This window comes from Colobus angolensis, unplaced genomic scaffold (assembly GCF_000951035.1).
Source record: "Colobus angolensis palliatus isolate OR3802 unplaced genomic scaffold, Cang.pa_1.0 Scaffold36, whole genome shotgun sequence".
NCBI classification, from domain to species: domain Eukaryota; kingdom Metazoa; phylum Chordata; class Mammalia; order Primates; family Cercopithecidae; genus Colobus; species Colobus angolensis.
In genome coordinates, this window is record NW_012116932.1 from 980,973 (window position 1) to 998,630 (window position 17,658).

At 59.7% G+C, this 17,658-nt stretch overlaps 3 protein-coding genes across 3 annotated transcripts in view; 1 reads left to right on the forward strand and 2 right to left on the reverse strand.

Annotated features, from left to right (window-relative positions):
• PODNL1 (podocan-like 1) overlaps nt 1-528 on the reverse strand; it is a 31,885-nt gene extending 31,357 nt beyond the window's left edge. The window contains exon 1 of the mRNA XM_011953198.1: nt 255-528. Within this exon, the coding sequence (XP_011808588.1) occupies nt 255-272 (18 nt within the window). The 5' untranslated portion in view covers nt 273-528. The remainder of the gene's footprint in view (nt 1-254) is intronic.
• On the forward strand, nt 164-7,885 carry DCAF15 (DDB1 and CUL4 associated factor 15). Its single transcript, XM_011953196.1, has 13 exons — nt 164-444; nt 1,486-1,583; nt 1,672-1,807; nt 3,063-3,169; nt 3,275-3,414; nt 3,504-3,674; nt 5,466-5,900; nt 6,003-6,094; nt 6,187-6,315; nt 6,404-6,489; nt 6,707-6,811; nt 6,884-6,999; nt 7,372-7,885. The coding sequence occupies exons 1-13, from the start codon at nt 382-384 to the stop codon at nt 7,425-7,427; spliced, it is 1,734 nt and encodes a 577-aa protein (XP_011808586.1). The 5' UTR covers nt 164-381; the 3' UTR covers nt 7,428-7,885.
• Nucleotides 7,886-7,965: 80 nt separating this feature from the next.
• Nucleotides 7,966-17,658, reverse strand: part of RFX1 (regulatory factor X, 1 (influences HLA class II expression)) — a 33,263-nt gene continuing 23,570 nt past the window's right edge. The window contains exons 9-20 of the mRNA XM_011953397.1: nt 17,107-17,288; nt 15,904-16,023; nt 15,694-15,809; nt 13,732-13,850; nt 13,520-13,629; nt 12,668-12,819; nt 12,491-12,588; nt 10,303-10,452; nt 9,988-10,196; nt 9,561-9,714; nt 9,435-9,480; nt 7,966-9,297 (exon numbers count right to left, since the gene is read on the reverse strand). Of these exons, the coding sequence (XP_011808787.1) occupies nt 9,128-9,297; nt 9,435-9,480; nt 9,561-9,714; nt 9,988-10,196; nt 10,303-10,452; nt 12,491-12,588; nt 12,668-12,819; nt 13,520-13,629; nt 13,732-13,850; nt 15,694-15,809; nt 15,904-16,023; nt 17,107-17,288 (1,626 nt within the window). The 3' untranslated portion in view covers nt 7,966-9,127. The remainder of the gene's footprint in view (nt 9,298-9,434; nt 9,481-9,560; nt 9,715-9,987; nt 10,197-10,302; nt 10,453-12,490; nt 12,589-12,667; nt 12,820-13,519; nt 13,630-13,731; nt 13,851-15,693; nt 15,810-15,903; nt 16,024-17,106; nt 17,289-17,658) is intronic.

A 17,658-nucleotide genomic window follows, 5' to 3' on the forward strand; every position in this document is an offset into this window, starting at 1 on the left:
GGGGTTGGGGGCGGGGCCCCAAGGAGGGGGCTCAGAGGGAGGCGACCCCTCCTCCGAGGCCGCAGGGAGTATCAGGAGGAAGGGGGCGATCCAGGTTCAGATCCATTTTTCAAAGCCCTGCTCCCATGGCCCCTCCGTAATGGAACCTTCCCGCCCCCTTTGCAGAGCCCCTGCCGCTGGCTTTGGGCTTCCACCGCCTGATGTTCCTCTCCCTGCCCGAGCCTCGACCACACATGAGCTGGGAGTTCCTGTACCTGGGTGGGCCTCCCCATTGAAAGTGTGGGAGCTCCTTGGATAGGGCTGAGTCTTCCCCCGCAGAGTGAAAGTTACCGAAGCAGGCTCTGTCTCCTCCATCAGACTGGAAATTCCCAGAGCTGGGGGATGATGTCTCTCTCCCCCATCAGTTTGGGAGCTCTGGAGGGCAGAAATGTGGATCTTTTGCAGGTGGGCAGTAACTGGGGCAAGGCTGTGTCTCTGTGGACGGGGACTGCGCCTTCTCCGTGAGGCTGATAGCTTTGTAAGGACAGTACTGTGTCTCCCCCTTTTGACTGGGAGCTCCCTGGGCTGGGACAGTCTCCGCCCTTAGCCTGGGAGCTCCCTGGGCTTGGCTGTGGTTCCGCCCTTAGCTTGGAAGCTCCCTGGGCAGGGATTGTGTCTCCCCTGTCGGCCTGGGCCTGGCTGGCCGGGCTGTTTCCTCCATCAGACTGAGACCTCCTTGTGGACAGGGCTTGTCTCCCATCAGACAGGGAGCTTCCCAGACAGGACTCGTCCCATCAGATTGGAATGTCTTGAAGGCAGAGCTGTGTCTCCCCAGTCAGCCTGGGTAGCAAGAGTGAGGCTGCTCTGATGTCCCTGTGCCTGGCTTGTGCCTGTCAGTCCCCACATATCCTTCCGTGGTGAAGTTTTGGGGATGAGGGATTCCACTGGAAGGCAGTAGTTAATTGGGAAGGGGGAGTTGGGTCGTTGGTTAAGCTAACCCTTCTATCTGCCTTGACTGGTCCCCAGCAGAGGCCAGAGCTGGTCCGGGGAGGAGAAGCCCCCTCGTTTGAAGGCTGGTGGGTTGGGGACAGATGGGTGCATGTCAGGACCCTGTCTCAGCCTCCTTAGTAGGATGAATACCCACAGCTTAGGGACAGCCTTCAGGGAGGGAAGCAGGTGGCCCAGCGTGGGACATGGTGATTGGGGAGCTCTCTTGGGGGCAGTGATGCTGGGCTCAGTCAAGAGGGACCTGAGGCTGAAGAGGTGTGAAACTGGGAAGGTGGCGTGGGTCCCTGGTGGAGATCAAGGCTCAAGTGAGGTCCACCTGGCTTTACTGTCCCCATCTGCCTCAGTTGTTCCCACCTTCCAGAGCTTGGTCTCCTTTTGACCATTATGGTGGGCTGGGCCGGGCTGGACCCGGTGAGAGCTGCCCTGCCTCTCTGCTGTGGGTGAGGGGGCTGGGGGCTGCAGATGGTGCCTGAAGTGCCCTGACCACCCCTTCCCCAGATCAGCGGACAGCTCTCCCCTCGCCTCTTCCGGAAGCTGCCTCCCCGGGTCTGCGTGTCCCTCAAGAACATCGTGGATGAGGACTTTCTCTATGCAGGGTGAGGCTGGGCCCAGGCAAAGGGGGCAGCTGGGCGGGGGTGGTGGGCTCGCCCTGACCTGGCCGCTGTGCCCCCTCCACCCCCACAGACATATCTTCCTGGGCTTTTCCAAATGCGGCCGCTACGTCCTCTCCTATACCAGCAGCAGTGGGGATGACGACTTCTCCTTCTACATCTACCATCTGTACTGGTGGGAGTTCAACGTCCACAGCAAGCTCAAGCTGGTAGGGAGGCTTCAGCACCAGGCTGGCCCTTCAGATGGTGTGGCTTAGCAGGTCGCAGCACCCTCTGAGCCTCAGGTTCCCTGGATGTAAAATGATCATGTACTCACGGGGTCATCGTCGATATTCCATGTGTTAGATCCAACCATATGAAATTACCAGGGCCTGACGTGGTAACTCACGCCTGTACTCCCAGTACTTTGGGAGGCCAAGGTGGGAGGATTACTTGATCCCAGGAGTTCAAGACCAGGCTGGGCAACAGGGCAAAACCCCATCTCTACTAAAAATAAAAAAAATTAGCTGGGCATATTGGCATGTGCCTATAATCAGCTCCTCTGGAGGTTGAGGCAGGAGGATCACTTGAGCCCAGGAGTTTGAGGCTGTAGTGAGCCATGATCACACCATTGCACTCCAGCCTGGGCAACAGAGTAAGGCCCTGTCTCTAAAACAAAACAAAACAAAACAAAACGAAGGCTGGGCGCAGTGGCTCATGCCTGTAATCCCAACACTTGGGGAGGCCGAGGTGAGTGGATCACCTGAGGTCAGGAGTTCAAGACCAGCCTGGCCAACATGGTGAAATCCCATCTCTATTAAAAATGCAAAATTAGCTGGGCATTGGTGGTGCATGTCTGTAATCCAAGCTACTCTGGAGGCTGAGGCAGGAGAATCGCTTAGAACCCGGGAGGCAGAGGTTGCAGTGAGCTGAGATCGAGCCACTGCACTCCAGCCTACAGAGCGAGACTCTGTCTCAAAAAAGAAAATGAAATTACCATTTTTATGTTTCAAAATGGGGTAAATAGTGGCAATTCCGTTTGATGCAATACACTCGATGAAGCGATAGAACATGTTGGCTCAGGCCAGTTAGCTTTATTAGGACTAAGCCACCCTGGCTTTAGCCTTGACCCTTGACTCCTGGAACCCCCGCAGGAGGTGGGTACTGTTACCTCAGCATACATGTGAACTCAGAGAGCTGAGTGGGCTTCAGGGTGGGCTGGGCTTGGAACCAGTGTCTGGCACAGTCTCCTCCGGGACATTGTTCCCATCAGCTGCATCCACCCTGGCCTGGTCTCCCCCGTCTCCCCCACTGGTGAAAGGAGCCTCCTCAGGCTGTCCTCAGGCAAGGTGGAGGGGTGTGGTGTGGGCTGTTGGGGTGCTCCTACCTGCTCAGCCCCAGCCCTGATGAGGGACTGCATCGTACAGCTTCGGGGGACCCCCGCAGGTTCCCTGACCCGGTGCTGACCCTGAACGTGCCTTGCAGGTCCGGCAGGTTCGGCTCTTCCAGGATGAGGAGATCTACAGCGACCTGTACCTGACTGTATGCGAGTGGCCCAGTGACGCCTCTAAGGTCATCGTCTTTGGCTTCAAGTGAGACCCGGCTCCTGGGGGAAGCCATGGCTGGTTGGGGCAGGGGGTGTGCAGTGGGGGCCCCCAGGCGCCGCCCAGGCAGCTGAGGGTGTGCTGGCCCCCCAGCACCCGCTCGGCCAACGGAATGCTCATGAACATGATGATGATGAGCGACGAGAACCACCGTGACATCTACGTCAGCACCGTGGCGGTACCGCCGCCGGGCCGCTGTGCCGCTTGCCAGGATGCCAGCCGGGCCCACCCAGGTGAGGGGGCCGAGGGGGCGAGGGCCCCCTGCCCCCCCGTCCCCCTGCCTCGGACCGAGAGTGAGCCGCTGTGGTGTGTGTTGCTGCAGGAGACCCGAACGCGCAGTGCCTGCGGCACGGCTTCATGCTGCACACCAAGTACCAGGTGGTCTACCCCTTCCCCACCTTCCAGCCCGCCTTCCAGCTCAAGAAGGACCAGGTGGTGCTGCTCAACACCAGCTACTCCCTGGTGGCCTGCGCCGTCTCTGTCCACTCGGCAGGTGGGCCCTGCGGTCTCATGGCAACGCGTGAAGCGGGTCCTCTCCCTACCCCACCACACAGACAAGGGGCCCCAGGCATAGAGAGGTGGGAGCCTCCTTCCCCAGGTCACACAGCCTGCTCGTGGGAATGCTGGGGTCCAAACGTGGCCACGCCCGCCACGGCCCTGCCCACGGGATCTTGCCAGTGGCTGAGATGTCCCATGATCTGCTTTGTCCACCATGGCTGCCTCCAGGAGCCACTTGGAATGTGGCTCGTGTGACTGAGGAACTGAGCTTGTGATACTTTTTTTTTTCCCACTGGAGTCCAGTGGCGCGATCTCGGCTCACTGCAACCTCCACCTCCCAGGCTCAAGCAATTCTCCTCTCTCAGCCTCCTGAGAAGCTGGGACTACAGGCTTGCGCCATCACACCCAGCTAATTTTTGTGTTTTTAGTAGAGACGGGATTTCACCATGTTGATCAGGCTGGTCTCAAAACTCCTGACCTCAAGTGATCCACTCATCTTGGCCTCCCAAAGTGCTGGGATGGCAGGCGTGAGCCACCGCGCCTGGCCTGTGATGGATTTAATTGTAGTTGTGTTAAGCTGAAATAGCCACAGGTGGCTAGCTGGATGGGGAAGCCCCCCTTTCTCTTAAGAAGAGAACTGCTAATGTGACATTTCGGGGCGTGGTTAGTGGGCAGGCACTTGCCTTATATGTTTGATGTCGGAAAGATGCCAGTGAAAATCACAAGATGTCCCTTGACAGTGACAAATGTCAGGAGGCTGGATCATGCCACCGGCTGGCAGCAGCGGGAGGGAGGGGGCCCCGGGGCCATTTGGCAACAGAATTGTGACTGTGACTGACCCAGCTGCCCTGTGCCCGGGTCTTTTCCTCTGGCAGGGTCTCGCTGGGTCCCTGTGTCCCAAGGCTGCTGACGGGGAGCGGGGGGCCACCTGAAGAACCCTCCCTGGGGATTGGGGAGTGAGTTAGGAGGAGTCGGGAGGTTGGGGGCATCTGTGGAGCACCAGTGAAGGCCCCTGCGTTGGCATCCGTGGAGCATGTGTCAGAGATGTGTGCACATGTGGGTGAAACACAAGGAATCTATAACTGGAACCACTTAATATAAATTAAAAAGACGTTTTAGGCCAGGCACAGTGGCTTACGCCTGTAATCCCAGCACTTTGGGAGGCCAGGGCAGGCGGATCACATGAGGTCAGGGAGTTCAAGACCAGTATGGCCAACATGGTGAAACCCCATCTCTACTAAAAATACAAGAATTAGCTGGGCATGATGGCACATGCTTCTAATTCCAGCTACTCAGGAGGCTGAGGCAGGAGAATTGCTTGAACCCAGGAGGCGGAGGTTGCGGTGAGCCAAGATTGTGCCAATGTACTCCAGCCTGGGAGACAGCAAGACTCCATGTCAGAGAAATGCCAGTGAAAGTCACAAGATGTCCCTCGACAGAGTGGCAGACGTTAGGAGGCCGGATGCTACTGGAGTGAACGCTCTACACTGTAGAGTGTCGGCTCCCCCAGGGCAGGGCTCTGTCTGTCTAGTTCACTCCTGTGTCCTCAGCGTGGGGCACTCAGTAGACAGCTTAAGAAAGGGGTTTGAACGAACGTCTGCACGCATGCGTGCGTGGTGTGCATGCGCGGAAAGGTCTTTCCCCTTCTGGGTGTTTCAGACTGATCTCAGCATAGCCAGGTCTAGAAGTGTCTCCTCAAGGTGGGTTTCTGAAAACCCCTGAGGACACTGAGCGAGGCTGGGAGCACCCCAGACTGACACTTCTTCACACCCATCTCTTCTTCCAGGTGACAGGAGTTTCTGCCAAATCCTGTATGACCACAGCACCTGCCCCCCGGCGCCTGCCAGCCCCCCCGAGCCCCAGAGCCCAGAGCTGCTCCCTGCCCTCCCCAGCTTCTGCCCTGAGGCGGCCCCAGCCCGTTCCTCTGGGTCTCCTGAGCCCTCGCCCGCCATTGCCAAAGCCAAGGAGTTTGTGGCTGACATCTTCCGCCGGGCCAAAGAGGCCAAGGGCGGGGCCCCTGAGGAAGCCCGGCCTGCCCTGTGCCCAGGACCCTCTGGCAGCCGCTGCCGTGCGCACTCTGAGCCCTTAGCCCTGTGTGGGGAGGCAGCACCCCGGGACAGCCCCCCTGCCTCGGAGGCGCCTGCCCCGGAGCCTGGCTACATCAACTACACCAAGCTGTACTATGTGCTGGAGTCCGGAGAGGGGACGGAGCCAGAGGATGGTGAGTGGGGGGCAGGCATGTGGCAGGGCCTGGGATGGGGAAGCCAACCCAGATGGGGCCCCTGGCCTCCCTCCACCCCACCCCCACTTACTGCCTCCCCAGAGTTCGAGGACGACAAGATCTCCCTGCCCTTCGTGGTGACCGATCTTCGTGGCCGCAACTTGCGACCCATGCGGGAGCGGACTGCTGTCCAGGTGGGTGCGGGCGTGGGCGGGCCGAGGGCAGTCCCGGGAAGCTGCTGGGGGGCAGTTGGCACCGTCCTCTGCGCCTGCCCACTCGCCCGCAGGGCCAGTACCTGACAGTGGAGCAGCTCACACTGGACTTCGAATATGTCATCAATGAGGTCATCCGCCACGACGCTACCTGGGGCCACCAGTTCTGTTCTTTCAGCGACTATGACATTGTCATTCTAGAGGTGGGCCCAGGGTGGGCAGGGTGGGCCCAGGGCTCCCTGTACTCTGGAGTTGCCCTCAGCAGCTGGCATCGTCCATCCCCAACCCCAGGTCTGCCCGGAAACCAACCAGGTCCTCATCAACATTGGCCTGCTGCTCCTGGCCTTCCCGTCCCCCACTGAGGAGGGTCAGCTCCGGTGAGCGCGGGGACCCTGCCCTCCCTGTCCACTAGGGGGGCCACTGGCAGACACTTCAGGGTGGGGGTGTGGGGATGTGAGAAGTCGCTCCCTGTGCCACACTCTGGCTGGGCCCCTCCGTAGCTTCTCCAAAGACAAAAGCCCCTCAGGGTAGTGTGGGGCCTGGTTCAGGAGCCCGGCTGTCCCAGCGTTTGTCCTGTGGCCCTCTCCACTGCAGACCAAAGACCTATCACACCAGCCTCAAGGTGGCATGGGACCTCAACACAGGCATCTTCGAGACAGTCAGTGTAGGCGACCTGACTGAGGTCAAAGGGCAGACCAGGTGAGGCAGGGCTGGGGGGCAGGGTCAGGGGCGGCTGAGGCGATGAGAGCCACTCACCCCCTGGCCCTGCAGTGGCAGTGTCTGGAGCTCCTACCGCAAGAGCTGCGTGGACATGGTCATGAAGTGGCTGGTGCCCGAGAGCAGCGGCCGCTACGTCAACAGGATGACCAACGAGGCGCTCCACAAAGGTGGGGCTCGGTGACCCCATGATGGTCAGGGTCCCCAGGGTCACTTGTCTTCACCCAGGCGCTGATTCCTGAGTGCTGATGAAATGGGTGGGAAGGCTGGTAAGGAGAGGGCCGCCCAGGCCAGGCCTAGCTCAGCAGCCCTGAAGGTGTGGGGCCTGGGAGCCTCCCGCCAAGTCTGGCCCGTCACTCGTTCACACTACAGAGTTCACACTACAGACGTTTATTGGGTAGCTGCAGGCTAGAGGCGGAGGGCAACTCAGCAGGGTTCTTGCCTTCTGGAACCTTCTGGGCCAGAAGGAAGTCAGGTGGGGAGTGCGGCTGCAGGGCTGGGCAGGGAGGGGCTCCATGCTTTGTCCCCACCTGTCCCTGTAGGGTGCTCCCTGAAGGTTCTGGCAGACAGCGAGCGATACACGTGGATCGTGCTGTGAGGGCCGGGCCGCCCCGGACACTGACTCCAACTACCTCCGCGGCCTGGGACCGGCTGCCTTCCCGGGGTGGCCTCTTCCTGGCCGGCTGGCCCACCGACTGATGACCGGCACTAGTGTTAGGCTGCGGAACCGGGCTGGGCAGGGCAGCCCCTGGTGGCCCGAGGGTCTGGACGCTTTTTATTTATGCCTATTTAAGTTGGGAAGGGGCAGAGAGAGGGCGCCCCTTGCCCCACCAGCCTGAGCGCCCTGCCTTCACTCCGAGCTGGGCATGGGCCTGGTCCCTTGTGCATTTGCCCCTTTCTTCGGCTACAGCTGTGGACGTTGCCCTCCGGGAGGTCGAATGGACCCTGTTCCCCCTGCCCTGCCCGTCCCCAGCCTCCCCACCCAGGCTGGCAACCTCCTGGCCATCTCCACTCCGTTCTTCTTCATGTAATAAATGTTTTAATTTCTGAACCTCATTGAGGTCCCGTTACTGCAGCTCGGGGCCCAGCTGGAGCCCCCGCCCCAAGGCCCCCACCAAGGCCCGGCGAGTCAGCAGTAGGCAAATATCACAGCGGAATTTATTGTTTTAAGAAAGACTACAAAAAGATAGAAAACAGCTCGGCACACTAGACTACCACACGTGTGGACACTTTCACCGCCGGGAGAGGGAGCCCCGTGGGCACGGGGACTGGGCAGGGCCGCCCCAAAAGCTGTAGCACGCGGAGCACACAAAATAGTGATTTTTATACAATAGGTCAGATTTCCATTTTTTTTTTTCTTTTTCTTGCCATAAACATCTATCTCACAGGCTGAAAACACTGAGAAAACTGGAACAGATAAGGCCATGATGGTTGGAAAAAAACCCAACAAGTTACCAGCTCCGCTCGGGCGGCGCTCACGAATCGCACAATAGTCAGGGGGTGGGGGTCGCACGGCACGGAGGAGCAGCACAGTCTCCGGGAAGATAGGGGCACAGAAAAGGTTCCGTTACAAACCAGCGGCGGAGGGGGGGGCGCGGGGGCTGGGGTCTGTGGGCACTCCCCGGCCCCGCGGCCCGCTGCTCTTTGGAAGCTGGAGGCCGTGCCCCCTGCCGCCCTCCCCACAGCCGGGCCGGGCAGTGCCCCCTTCTCGGGCTTGGGGGCGAGAGAGGGCCCAGCGGAGAAGATGCGACACCCACGGCTTTAATTGCACTTAATACCAAGAAGGGGAAGCAGTGGGGTTGCTGGGGGTAGGGGGTCCCGGGGCTGCTGCTGACAGTGGGGAGTCTCCAGGTGACGCCCACCTGCGCCGGCCCGGGGCTCAGGGCTGGGCCCAGGACAGGCTGTGCAAAGCCAGCGAGCTGAATAAGTTAACAGTTCCGCACGGGAGGGGGCCTGCCTGCCTGCCCCCTGGGGTGGTGGGAGGACGGGGCTGGGGTGAAGATGCTGCGGCCTGGGAGGGGGGCGGCCAAGGGGCCGAGCTGGATGCCCCACGGGGCACCTGGGCACGCGGCGGGTTCCTTAAGGCACGTCTTTTGTGTCAGAGTTTGCAGCTGCGGCTCCGCCCAGCCCACTGATTGTGCCGGCCCCATAGGGTAGGAGGGCCCCGGCCTTTCCTGTCTCGGAGGCCCCCTCCCTGCCCTGGCTGAGGCTGGAGCGGTGACCACGAAGCCACAGAAGCTGTGAGGGACCCTGGCGTGAAGGGGTGGCGGGGGCGGGTGGGGCGGGGAGGCCAAGGGCTTAGCTGGAGGGCAGTGCCTGCACGAAGAGGCCGCGCGCGTCAGTCCGCGCCAGCTTGGCCGGCGGCTCCAGGGTCTCTGGGCCCAGTGCAGGTGACTCGCCGCCAGCCGCCAGTGAGATGTCCTGCGGCAGCTCGTCCTCGCTCTCCTCCTCCTCTTCCTCCTCCTCATCTGGGACACAGGGACCACAGGGACCAAGTCAGGCTCGGGGCGGGGTGGCAACGCCCCGGGTTCCTCCTCCTTCCCAGCCCCTCCGTTGTCCGCCACCCCCGGGACCCGCGCCCTGGGTGGGAAAACGCCTCGCCTACCTTTGTCGGGGTCCAGGGGGTTCAGGGAGGTGGCCAGATTGGCGAACTGGAGGAAGGAGAAGAAAATGGGTGAGGGTCCCGCCGCCTGGCGCCCTGCCCGCGCCCCCAGTGGCCCGCTGCGCGCACCTCGCCCATGACGGCGATGGGGGTCTCGCCCTTGGCCTGGGCTACGCGGTGCTCGATCAGGTAGTACATGTACTCGTCGTAGAGCAGCCGGATGAGGTGGAAGGAGCCGAAGCTGGCGGCGCTGCGCAGGGTCAGGTCCCGGATCACCATGGAGCTGGGTATGGCGACGGAGAGGAGACCGTCAGGCCCCGTCCGGCCCAACCCCTCGACCCCTCCCCGCTGCGACGTGCCCGGGCCTCGCGCCAGCCCAGCGACTCAGGCTGGACCCCAGCACAGCCTTCCCCCGGGCGCGCATGGTACAGAGCCCAGGGCCCCAGCCCGCCCACCCAGCCTGCAGGCTCGGGTCGTCGTAGAAGAGCAACTGAGTCCCCCAGGGGCCCAGGGCCTTCCCTGGTGCAGCCCGGGCCCGATCCCGCCGCGCGCGCACCTGTAGAAGGACCACTTGAGAAGGAAGAGCTTGGCGGCCTTGGGGAAGCCGGCGCTGCCCTGGTAGGGCTTGAGCACCTGGCTCACCACGCCATCCAGCCAGGCCGCCCACTGCTCCAGCGAGTTCTGCTGCTGCAGCGTCACCTTGAAGTCCTGCTCCAGCCGCTGCACCACGCGGTCCTCGCAACGGCACACCCACGAGGCCTGCTCCTGGGGCACACCGGATGGGCGGGCGCCCAGGGCTCAGCCGCCATCACCCCGGCCTGGCCCGCCCCCCTGGGCTGCCCCTCATTCGCCCGCCCCGCCCCGCACTCACCTGCACGTTGGCGAAGTCCACGCGGTTGAGGTCGCTCAGCATCTGGTTGATCTGCGCGGTGTTCTGCAGCACAGCGCGCGCCGCCTGCGCCAGGTGGTTGAGCGACGTGTAGCGCCGCAGTGTCTGCGCGAAGGCGCCGGCCGCGGCCACCTGCGTGCAGGGATTGGGGGGCTTGCTGCTTTCGAGGAACCCCAGCCCGCCAGCTCTGGCCCCACCCCGAGGCAACCTCCTTCAGCCTGTTTCCTTTTTCCTAAAAAAGGAGGGATGTGGCCGGGCGCGGTGGCTCAAGCCTGTAATCCCAGCACTTTGGGAGGCCGAGACGGGCGGATCACGAGGTCAGGAGATCGAGACCATCCTGGCTAACACGGTGAAACCCCGTCTCTACTAAAAAATACAAAAAACTAGCTGGGCGAGGTGGCGGGCGCCTGTAGTCCCAGCTACTGGGGAGGCTGAGGCAGGAGAATGGCGTAAACCCGGGAGGCGGAGCTTGCGGTGAGCCGAGATCCCGCCACTGCACTCCAGCCTGGGCCACAGAGCGAGACTCTGTCTCAAAAAAAAAAAAAAAAAAAAAAAAAGGAGGGATGTGCCTCGCTACTTTTGTTGGGATACAGAAGGATCGCGACCTTCAAACTTTGGGTGTCCACTCGTAAGCCGTAAGCGCCCCCCAAAATTCAATTAATTGTATTCTGACCAGGGCACAGTATTTTTTAAAATGTATTTTTATTTTTTAAAATAACAGTTGAGACAGGGTCTCGCCATGTCGCCCAGACTAGTCACAAACTTCTAGCTTCAAGAGATCCTCCTGTCTTTGCCTCCCGAAGTGCTGGAAGTGAGCCACCGTGCCAGGAAAGGCTTTTTTTTTTTTTAACGAAAGAGTACACAATAGAAAATATGGAGGGCACTGCGCAGAAAGGGCAAATCCTGCTTTGATTTCTTTCTTTCTTTTTTTTGACACTGAATCTCACTCTGCAGCCCAGGCTGGAGTGCAGGGGCGTGATCTCGGCTCACTGCAACCTCCACCTCCTGGGGTCAAGCGATTCTCGTGCCTCAACCTCCTGAGTAGCTGTGATCATAGGCGCACACCACCACGTCAGGCTAATTTTTGTATTTTTAGTAGACAGGGTTTCACCATGTTGGCCAGGCTAGTCTTAAACTCCTGACCTCAAGCGATCCGCCCGCCTCAGCCTCCCAAAGTGCTGGGATTACAGGCATGAGCCACTGCGCCCGGCCTCATTTTCTTTCATACCCTGGAATCTCCACTCTGGGAGAGGACAGGGGTTTTGTCCCTCTTGTTCACTGCTGTGTACTGAGAAGGAGGTTGTGTGAATACATGAATATATGAGTCTTGCTGGTTCTGAAGGGTTGTTCCTGGATCTGGCATCTACTGTCTCCACAGGCCCCAGTCCCTGCCCTGTGCCCAGCGGTGGGTTTTTTTTTTCCCCAACCACATCCCATCAAATTCCTCACATCTAAGTAGTTAGTAAATGCGCATCTTTTGATGAAAAAGGCAAGTATTATGTTTCCTTATAGATGTTGTTGCCTTTCTTAAAAAGTTTTATCTGTCTCTGCACACCTGAAGCACTTTCTTTTTTTTTTTTTTTTGACAGAGTCTCGCTCTGTCGCCCAGGCTGGAGTGCAGTGGTGCGATCTTGGCCTCCTGGGTTCATGCCATTCTGTTGCCTCAGCCTCCCCAGCAGCTCTGACTACAGGCGCATGCCGCCACATCCGGCTAATTTTTTTTTTGGTATTTTTAGTAGAGACAGGGTTTCACCGTGTTAGCCAGGATGGTCTCGATCTCCTGACCTCGTGATCCGCCTGCCTCGGCCTCCCAAAGTGCTGGGATTACAGGCGTGAGCCACCGCGCCCGGCCACACATGAAGCACTTTCTAGCAAGGCTGTCTAAAGGGAACCACTGTATGTTTGCAGTTGGTTTTTATTTTTGAAAGATGCTGTGTTGAGTACAGTAACACCACAAAGGGGTTGCATTTCAGAAGTGGGTGCCTGAGGACACTGGTTTATAAAGACATTGCCCAGGGTGCTCCCCGAGGCGGAGAAGGTCTCCCCTTCCCTCACAGGCATCATCCCTGGAACAGGCATGGGGACAAATCTTACCACCCCTGGGGAGCAGAGGAGACGGGGGGGGCCTAAGCCCCAGAGACAAGAGAAAGGGACCCCCCCACACCCTCACCTTCACCCGCAGCATCTCCTCGGGGATATTGACCATGGCGTGGGTGAGCCAGCTCTCCAGGCTCTTGGCAAAGTTCCGGATCGCTTGGGTCAAGGCACCTGTGGGCGGTGGTGGGGGCCGGTCAGGGCAGGGCGGGGGTATGTGGGGCAGGGGGTGCCGAGCAGGCCAAGCACTCACTGGGGATGGGCCGCAGCACGTCGGGGATGAGGATTTCCACCAGGCCCTGGTACAGCACGTTGTCACAGTGCTTGGTCCATTGGAGCACGGGCTCGAACTTGGAGAGCAGCACCAGGATGGCTTTGGGCAGTCGCTTCTCGGCCTCGTCATGCCTGCGGGCACCCACCCCACCCCGGGTCACTGGGGCACTCTATGGTCCTGCCCCCATTGTCAGAAGGGAACAGGTACCCCCTGTCCCTGACCCAGGGTCACTGGGGTACTCTGTGGTTCTCCCCCAGTGTCAGAAGGCACAGGTACCCCCTTACCCCCACTCCAGGATCACTGGGGCACTCTGTGGTCCTGTCTCCAGTGCCAGAAGACACAGGTACCCCCTTACTCCCACCCAGGGTCACTGGGGCACTCTATGGTCCTGTCCCAAGTGCCAGAAAGGCACAGGTATAGCTTGTCCCCAACCCAGGGTCACTGGGGCACTCTGTGGCCCTGCCCCCAGCATCAGACCCCCACCCCCAGCCCAGGGTCAGGTAAGCGCCCCCTGCCTCCCGAGGATCCCCAGGGTCCGGCTGGCACAGGCCCGGGGGGTGGGACGGGATCCTACACCCTACCCTGCATACAGGGGTCAAACAAATTCCAGAACCTGCCACTCCAGTGAGGAGATGGTGCCCTGCCCCATGCCTGGGCTTGGTCAGGCACGCCACCCCCGACTCTGAGTGCCGGGTGGCTATACACACACACTCCACACAGCCAAGGGCATGTGTACCCCATAAACTGCAGGGGACAAGCAGGCGCCCCAATCCTGGGTGTCAACATCACCTGAGGTCCCACCCTCCTCCCCCGCTGCCGGGCAGTACTCACACGGCCAGCGGCGGCGCCTCGCTGGGCTGGCTGAGGTTGTACCTCCAGAAGGTCTTCCACAGCGTCTCCACCAGGGTGAACTGCAGGTTCACCATGACGTCGACAATGGCCTGTGGCAGAGGCAGATGCTCAGGGAGGCTGGGGGGCAGCATGACCCTCCCATGCCCATGGCTGCGTCCCCATTCGCTTGCCTGCCCACCTGGCTGCCCTACCTCACAGTGTTCCCGGTACAGGACCTGGAAGGTTTTGATGTCGCCGGGCCCGACGCCCTCAGGCAGCACCTTGCCCTGGAGGTCGAGCTCTGTGAAGTCAGGGAGGCTCCGAGAGGCATCTGCGGGGCCGGGGGGGAACCACGAGGCCCTTCATCCCCCGTGCCTGCCCACCCTGGGGTCCCAGAGTTGTCCCTTTCTCATCAGACTGGGGTCCCCCAAGTGCCAGTGAGAGACAAGGCTCGGTGGGGGCGAGCGCCTGGCCTGGGCCCAGGATGGGGAGGACTTGAGGGCCCACACTCCTCTGGCAGAGAGGACAGGAGGGTCTTGTGCCAGCCCCGCCTGTTTGCTGAGTGGCAGCACCGCACCAGCCCTCAGGACGTGGGCCTCTGAGTCCCGGCTGCAACACAGCACCCACCTGGCAAGGGAATGGGTAGGCCCCCAGGGCACAGTCAGGACCACAGGACGCTGCCCTGAGCCTGAGCACCCCAGGTTGGGGCTAGCCATGGACAGTCGCCCTGGGGATGCCCCTCGACTCTGCCAGAAGTTCCCCATCCTCCCCTATGTCCCCAGGCACGGACAGGACAAATGGGATGTCCTGGCCTCCATGGCAGGTGAGGAAATGAGCTCCCATGTGCTCAGGATCGAGGGTGTGTGGCTGGACTATGGGTTCCAAGGGTTTGCTTGTTTACTTAGCATCCTTTGGCCCTGTTTTCATGGATTGTTGTTTACTTTGTCTTTTTTTTTTTTTTAAGAGATGGGGTCCTGCTATGTTGCCCAGGCTGGTCTCCAACTCCTGGACTCAAGCAATTCCTCCCACCTCGGCCTCCCAAAGTACTGGGATTATATACATGAGCCACCGCATCCGGCCTTTTTTATTTTCCTGAGACAGAGTCTCACTCACTCTGTTGCCCAGGCTGGAGTACAATGGTGCGATCTTGGCTCATTGCAACCTCCGCCTCCCGGGTTCAAGCAATTCTGCTTCAGCCTCCTGAGTAGTTGGGATTACAGGCACCCGCCACCATGCTGGGCTAATTTTGGTATTTTTAGTAGAGATGGGGATTCACCATGTTGACTAGGCTGGTCTCGAACCCTTGACCTCAAGCATTTCCTCTAGCCTCAGCCTCCCAAAGTGCTGTGATTACAGACATGAACCACTGCACCCGGCCTTTTTTTAAGTTTACTTTTAGAAACACTGGGTACATGCCTGCCTTCTTGGCAAGTGAGTGGTTCTAGCCCCGTGGACACCATGGCTGTGGGATGGCTCGACCGGAAAGTGAGTGGGCCTCATAGGACTCACGAGGTAAGAGGACCTGCCATCGTATCTCCAACAAGTAACCATGTCCAACTGGGTGGGATTTGAAATCTCATGTAGGCTGGGCATGGTGGCTCACACCTGTAATCCCAGAACTTTGGGAGGCCAAGGCAGGAGGATCACTTCAGGTCAGGAGTTCAAGACCAGCCTGGCCAACAGGGTGAAACCCCATCTCTACTAAAAATACTAAAATTAGCCAGGCATGGTGGCTCATGCCTGTAGTTCCAGCTACTCAGGAGGCTGAGGCAGGAGAATCACTTGAACCCAGAAGGCGGACGTGGCAGTGAGCCAGGATGGTGTCAGTGCACTCCAGCCTGGGTGACAGAGAATCTGTCTCAAAAACATCAATAAACAAACACAAAAATAAAGAAAATCTCATGTAGCATAAAGGGGATTCACTGGGAAGCTCAGAACCCCAGAAAAATACTTTGCATTGAAAGAAATGAGAATCTACCTGAAGAAGGATTCTGGGGACAGAACTGTCACTGTGGACGGAGACTGTGATGTCTCCCCCACCCCCTGCTGGTCCTCAGGCATCTCCACCAAGCCCTCCCCAGCTCAGAGGCTGCCTGCCGCCATCCGGCTTTGGGAGCCATCTGTACGGGGCCGGGTGGCGGTGGCTGGGGAAGCACAGGCCAGGGAGCTCTCACCCAGAAACTGCTGGTACTGCTGCACCTGGGCGCTGATGTCCGACAGCCCCGTGCTCGGCTGCTGCCCCACCGCCACGCCGTTGGTCATGCCTTCCATCTTCTGGATGGGCTTGAGCCTGGAGTAGAATGGGCAGGCGGGCTGGCTGCTGGGGGCCGGCCTGTATGCCCTTCCCCGCCTGCCCTGCCCCGGGTCCGGTCCTGCTCTCCTACCTCTGCTTCTGCGAGAAGGGCTGGCCCCGCATGGCCATGTGCTGCTGGTCCTCCATCAGTCGCAACAGGGGTGAGCTGGCCTTGATGCGCAGGCCGTAGTAGTGGTACTTGGAGTTGCCCCTGGGAGGGAGGTGGAGGGGAAGGGCTGGGCTGGGGGTCTGCCGGCTGGCCGGCCATGGAGCGCCTCACAGCACACCCATCTCCTCTCTATTAGGGGAACAGATGGAGAGACGCCTGCCCTGCAGAGCCGGGGGTGCTGCACTGAGGAGGCACAGGGGCTGTGGGTGTTGGGAGAGATCCAGTACTTTGCCCAAGATTATACATAAATGAATGGCTGAATTGCTGAATGAGGTGACGCTGAAGCTGGGAACAGGAACCGAGACGTGAGGGGGGTGAGCCATGGGGGTTGCAAAGGAGAGGAACAGAGGGGTAGGTTCATGGGATGGCTTCTTGTTCCTTCCCGCATGAATTCACTGACTCACAGGCCCTGAGGAAGCAAGCACTGACTAGGTGCAACCCCGCGTCATCAAGGTACAAGCATTGCAGACGGACCAGAACAACTGAAATAAGTCACATAAAAGGCATGTGTAGGCTGGGCATGGTGGCTCATGCCTATAATCCTAGCACTTTGGGAGGCCAAGATCACTTGAGGACAGGAGTTCAAGACCAGCCTGGCCAACATAGCAAAACCTTGTCTCTACTAAAAATATTTTTTAAAAATTAGCTGGGCATGGTGGCGCATGCTTGTAATCCCAAGGTACTCAAGAGGCTGAGGCATGAGAATGGCTTGAACCTGTGAGGCAGAGGTTGCAGTGAGCTGAGACTGAGCCACTGCACTCCAGCCTGGGCCACAGAGTGAGACTCTGTCTCCAAAAGACAAAAAAAAAAAAAAAAAAAAAAAAGGCACGTGTGAGGGTGCTCAATGCTAAAGAGAAAAATAAAGCAGGGTTTGGGGTGTCGGGCGGGGGAGAGGGAGGAGGCTGCGGTTTCAGTTGAGGCAGTCAGGGGACGTGTGAGTAAGGAGGGGTGAGAAACACGAGGTGGAAGGCACCGCCACTGCAAAGGCCTGGGGTGGGAGTGAGCCTCGTGGAGGCCGGTGGGGCTGGGCTGGACTGGACTGCCGAGATGACTTGGAGTTGGGGGTGGGCCTTGGTGTGCCCGCCAATTCCCCAGGGGCTGCTGCGAGTAGATGGACGGCCCTACCTGGTGCCCAGACGGCGGGTTCGCAGGCCCATGAAGACGGAGCGGATGAGCTTGCCGAAGGAGGCGGCGTTGACGGGCTCCAGCTTCTGCTCCTGGCAGTGCAGCAGGTAGTGGCAGTAGAGGGTACTCCGTGGCAGACTCACGCCCTCAGCCGTCTCATAGTTGTCCAGGAGCCACTGGACCTGGGGCCGGAGGCAGATGGGAGAGCACCAGTCAGAGGCACTTCTGTCACCTCTGAGTGCTGGGGCTGAGTGCCCATATCGACTTCCAGCTGGGATCCTGACAGCCACGCCCACCATAAGTTAGCACATCCTACTGCCATCCTCCCCAGGAACTATGTCCCCAGAACTCTCTAGAACTGCACTGTCCAATACAGTTGCCATGTGCAGCTCAACACATTAAGGGCTGGACACGGCTCCCCCCGTTAGTTCTAGCACTTTGGGGGGCTAAGGTGGGAGGATCACTTGAGCCCAGCCTGGGCAACATAGGGAGACCCTGTCTCTACCAACGAATTTTTAAAAAAATTAGCTAGTGTTGGCCGGGCACGGTGGC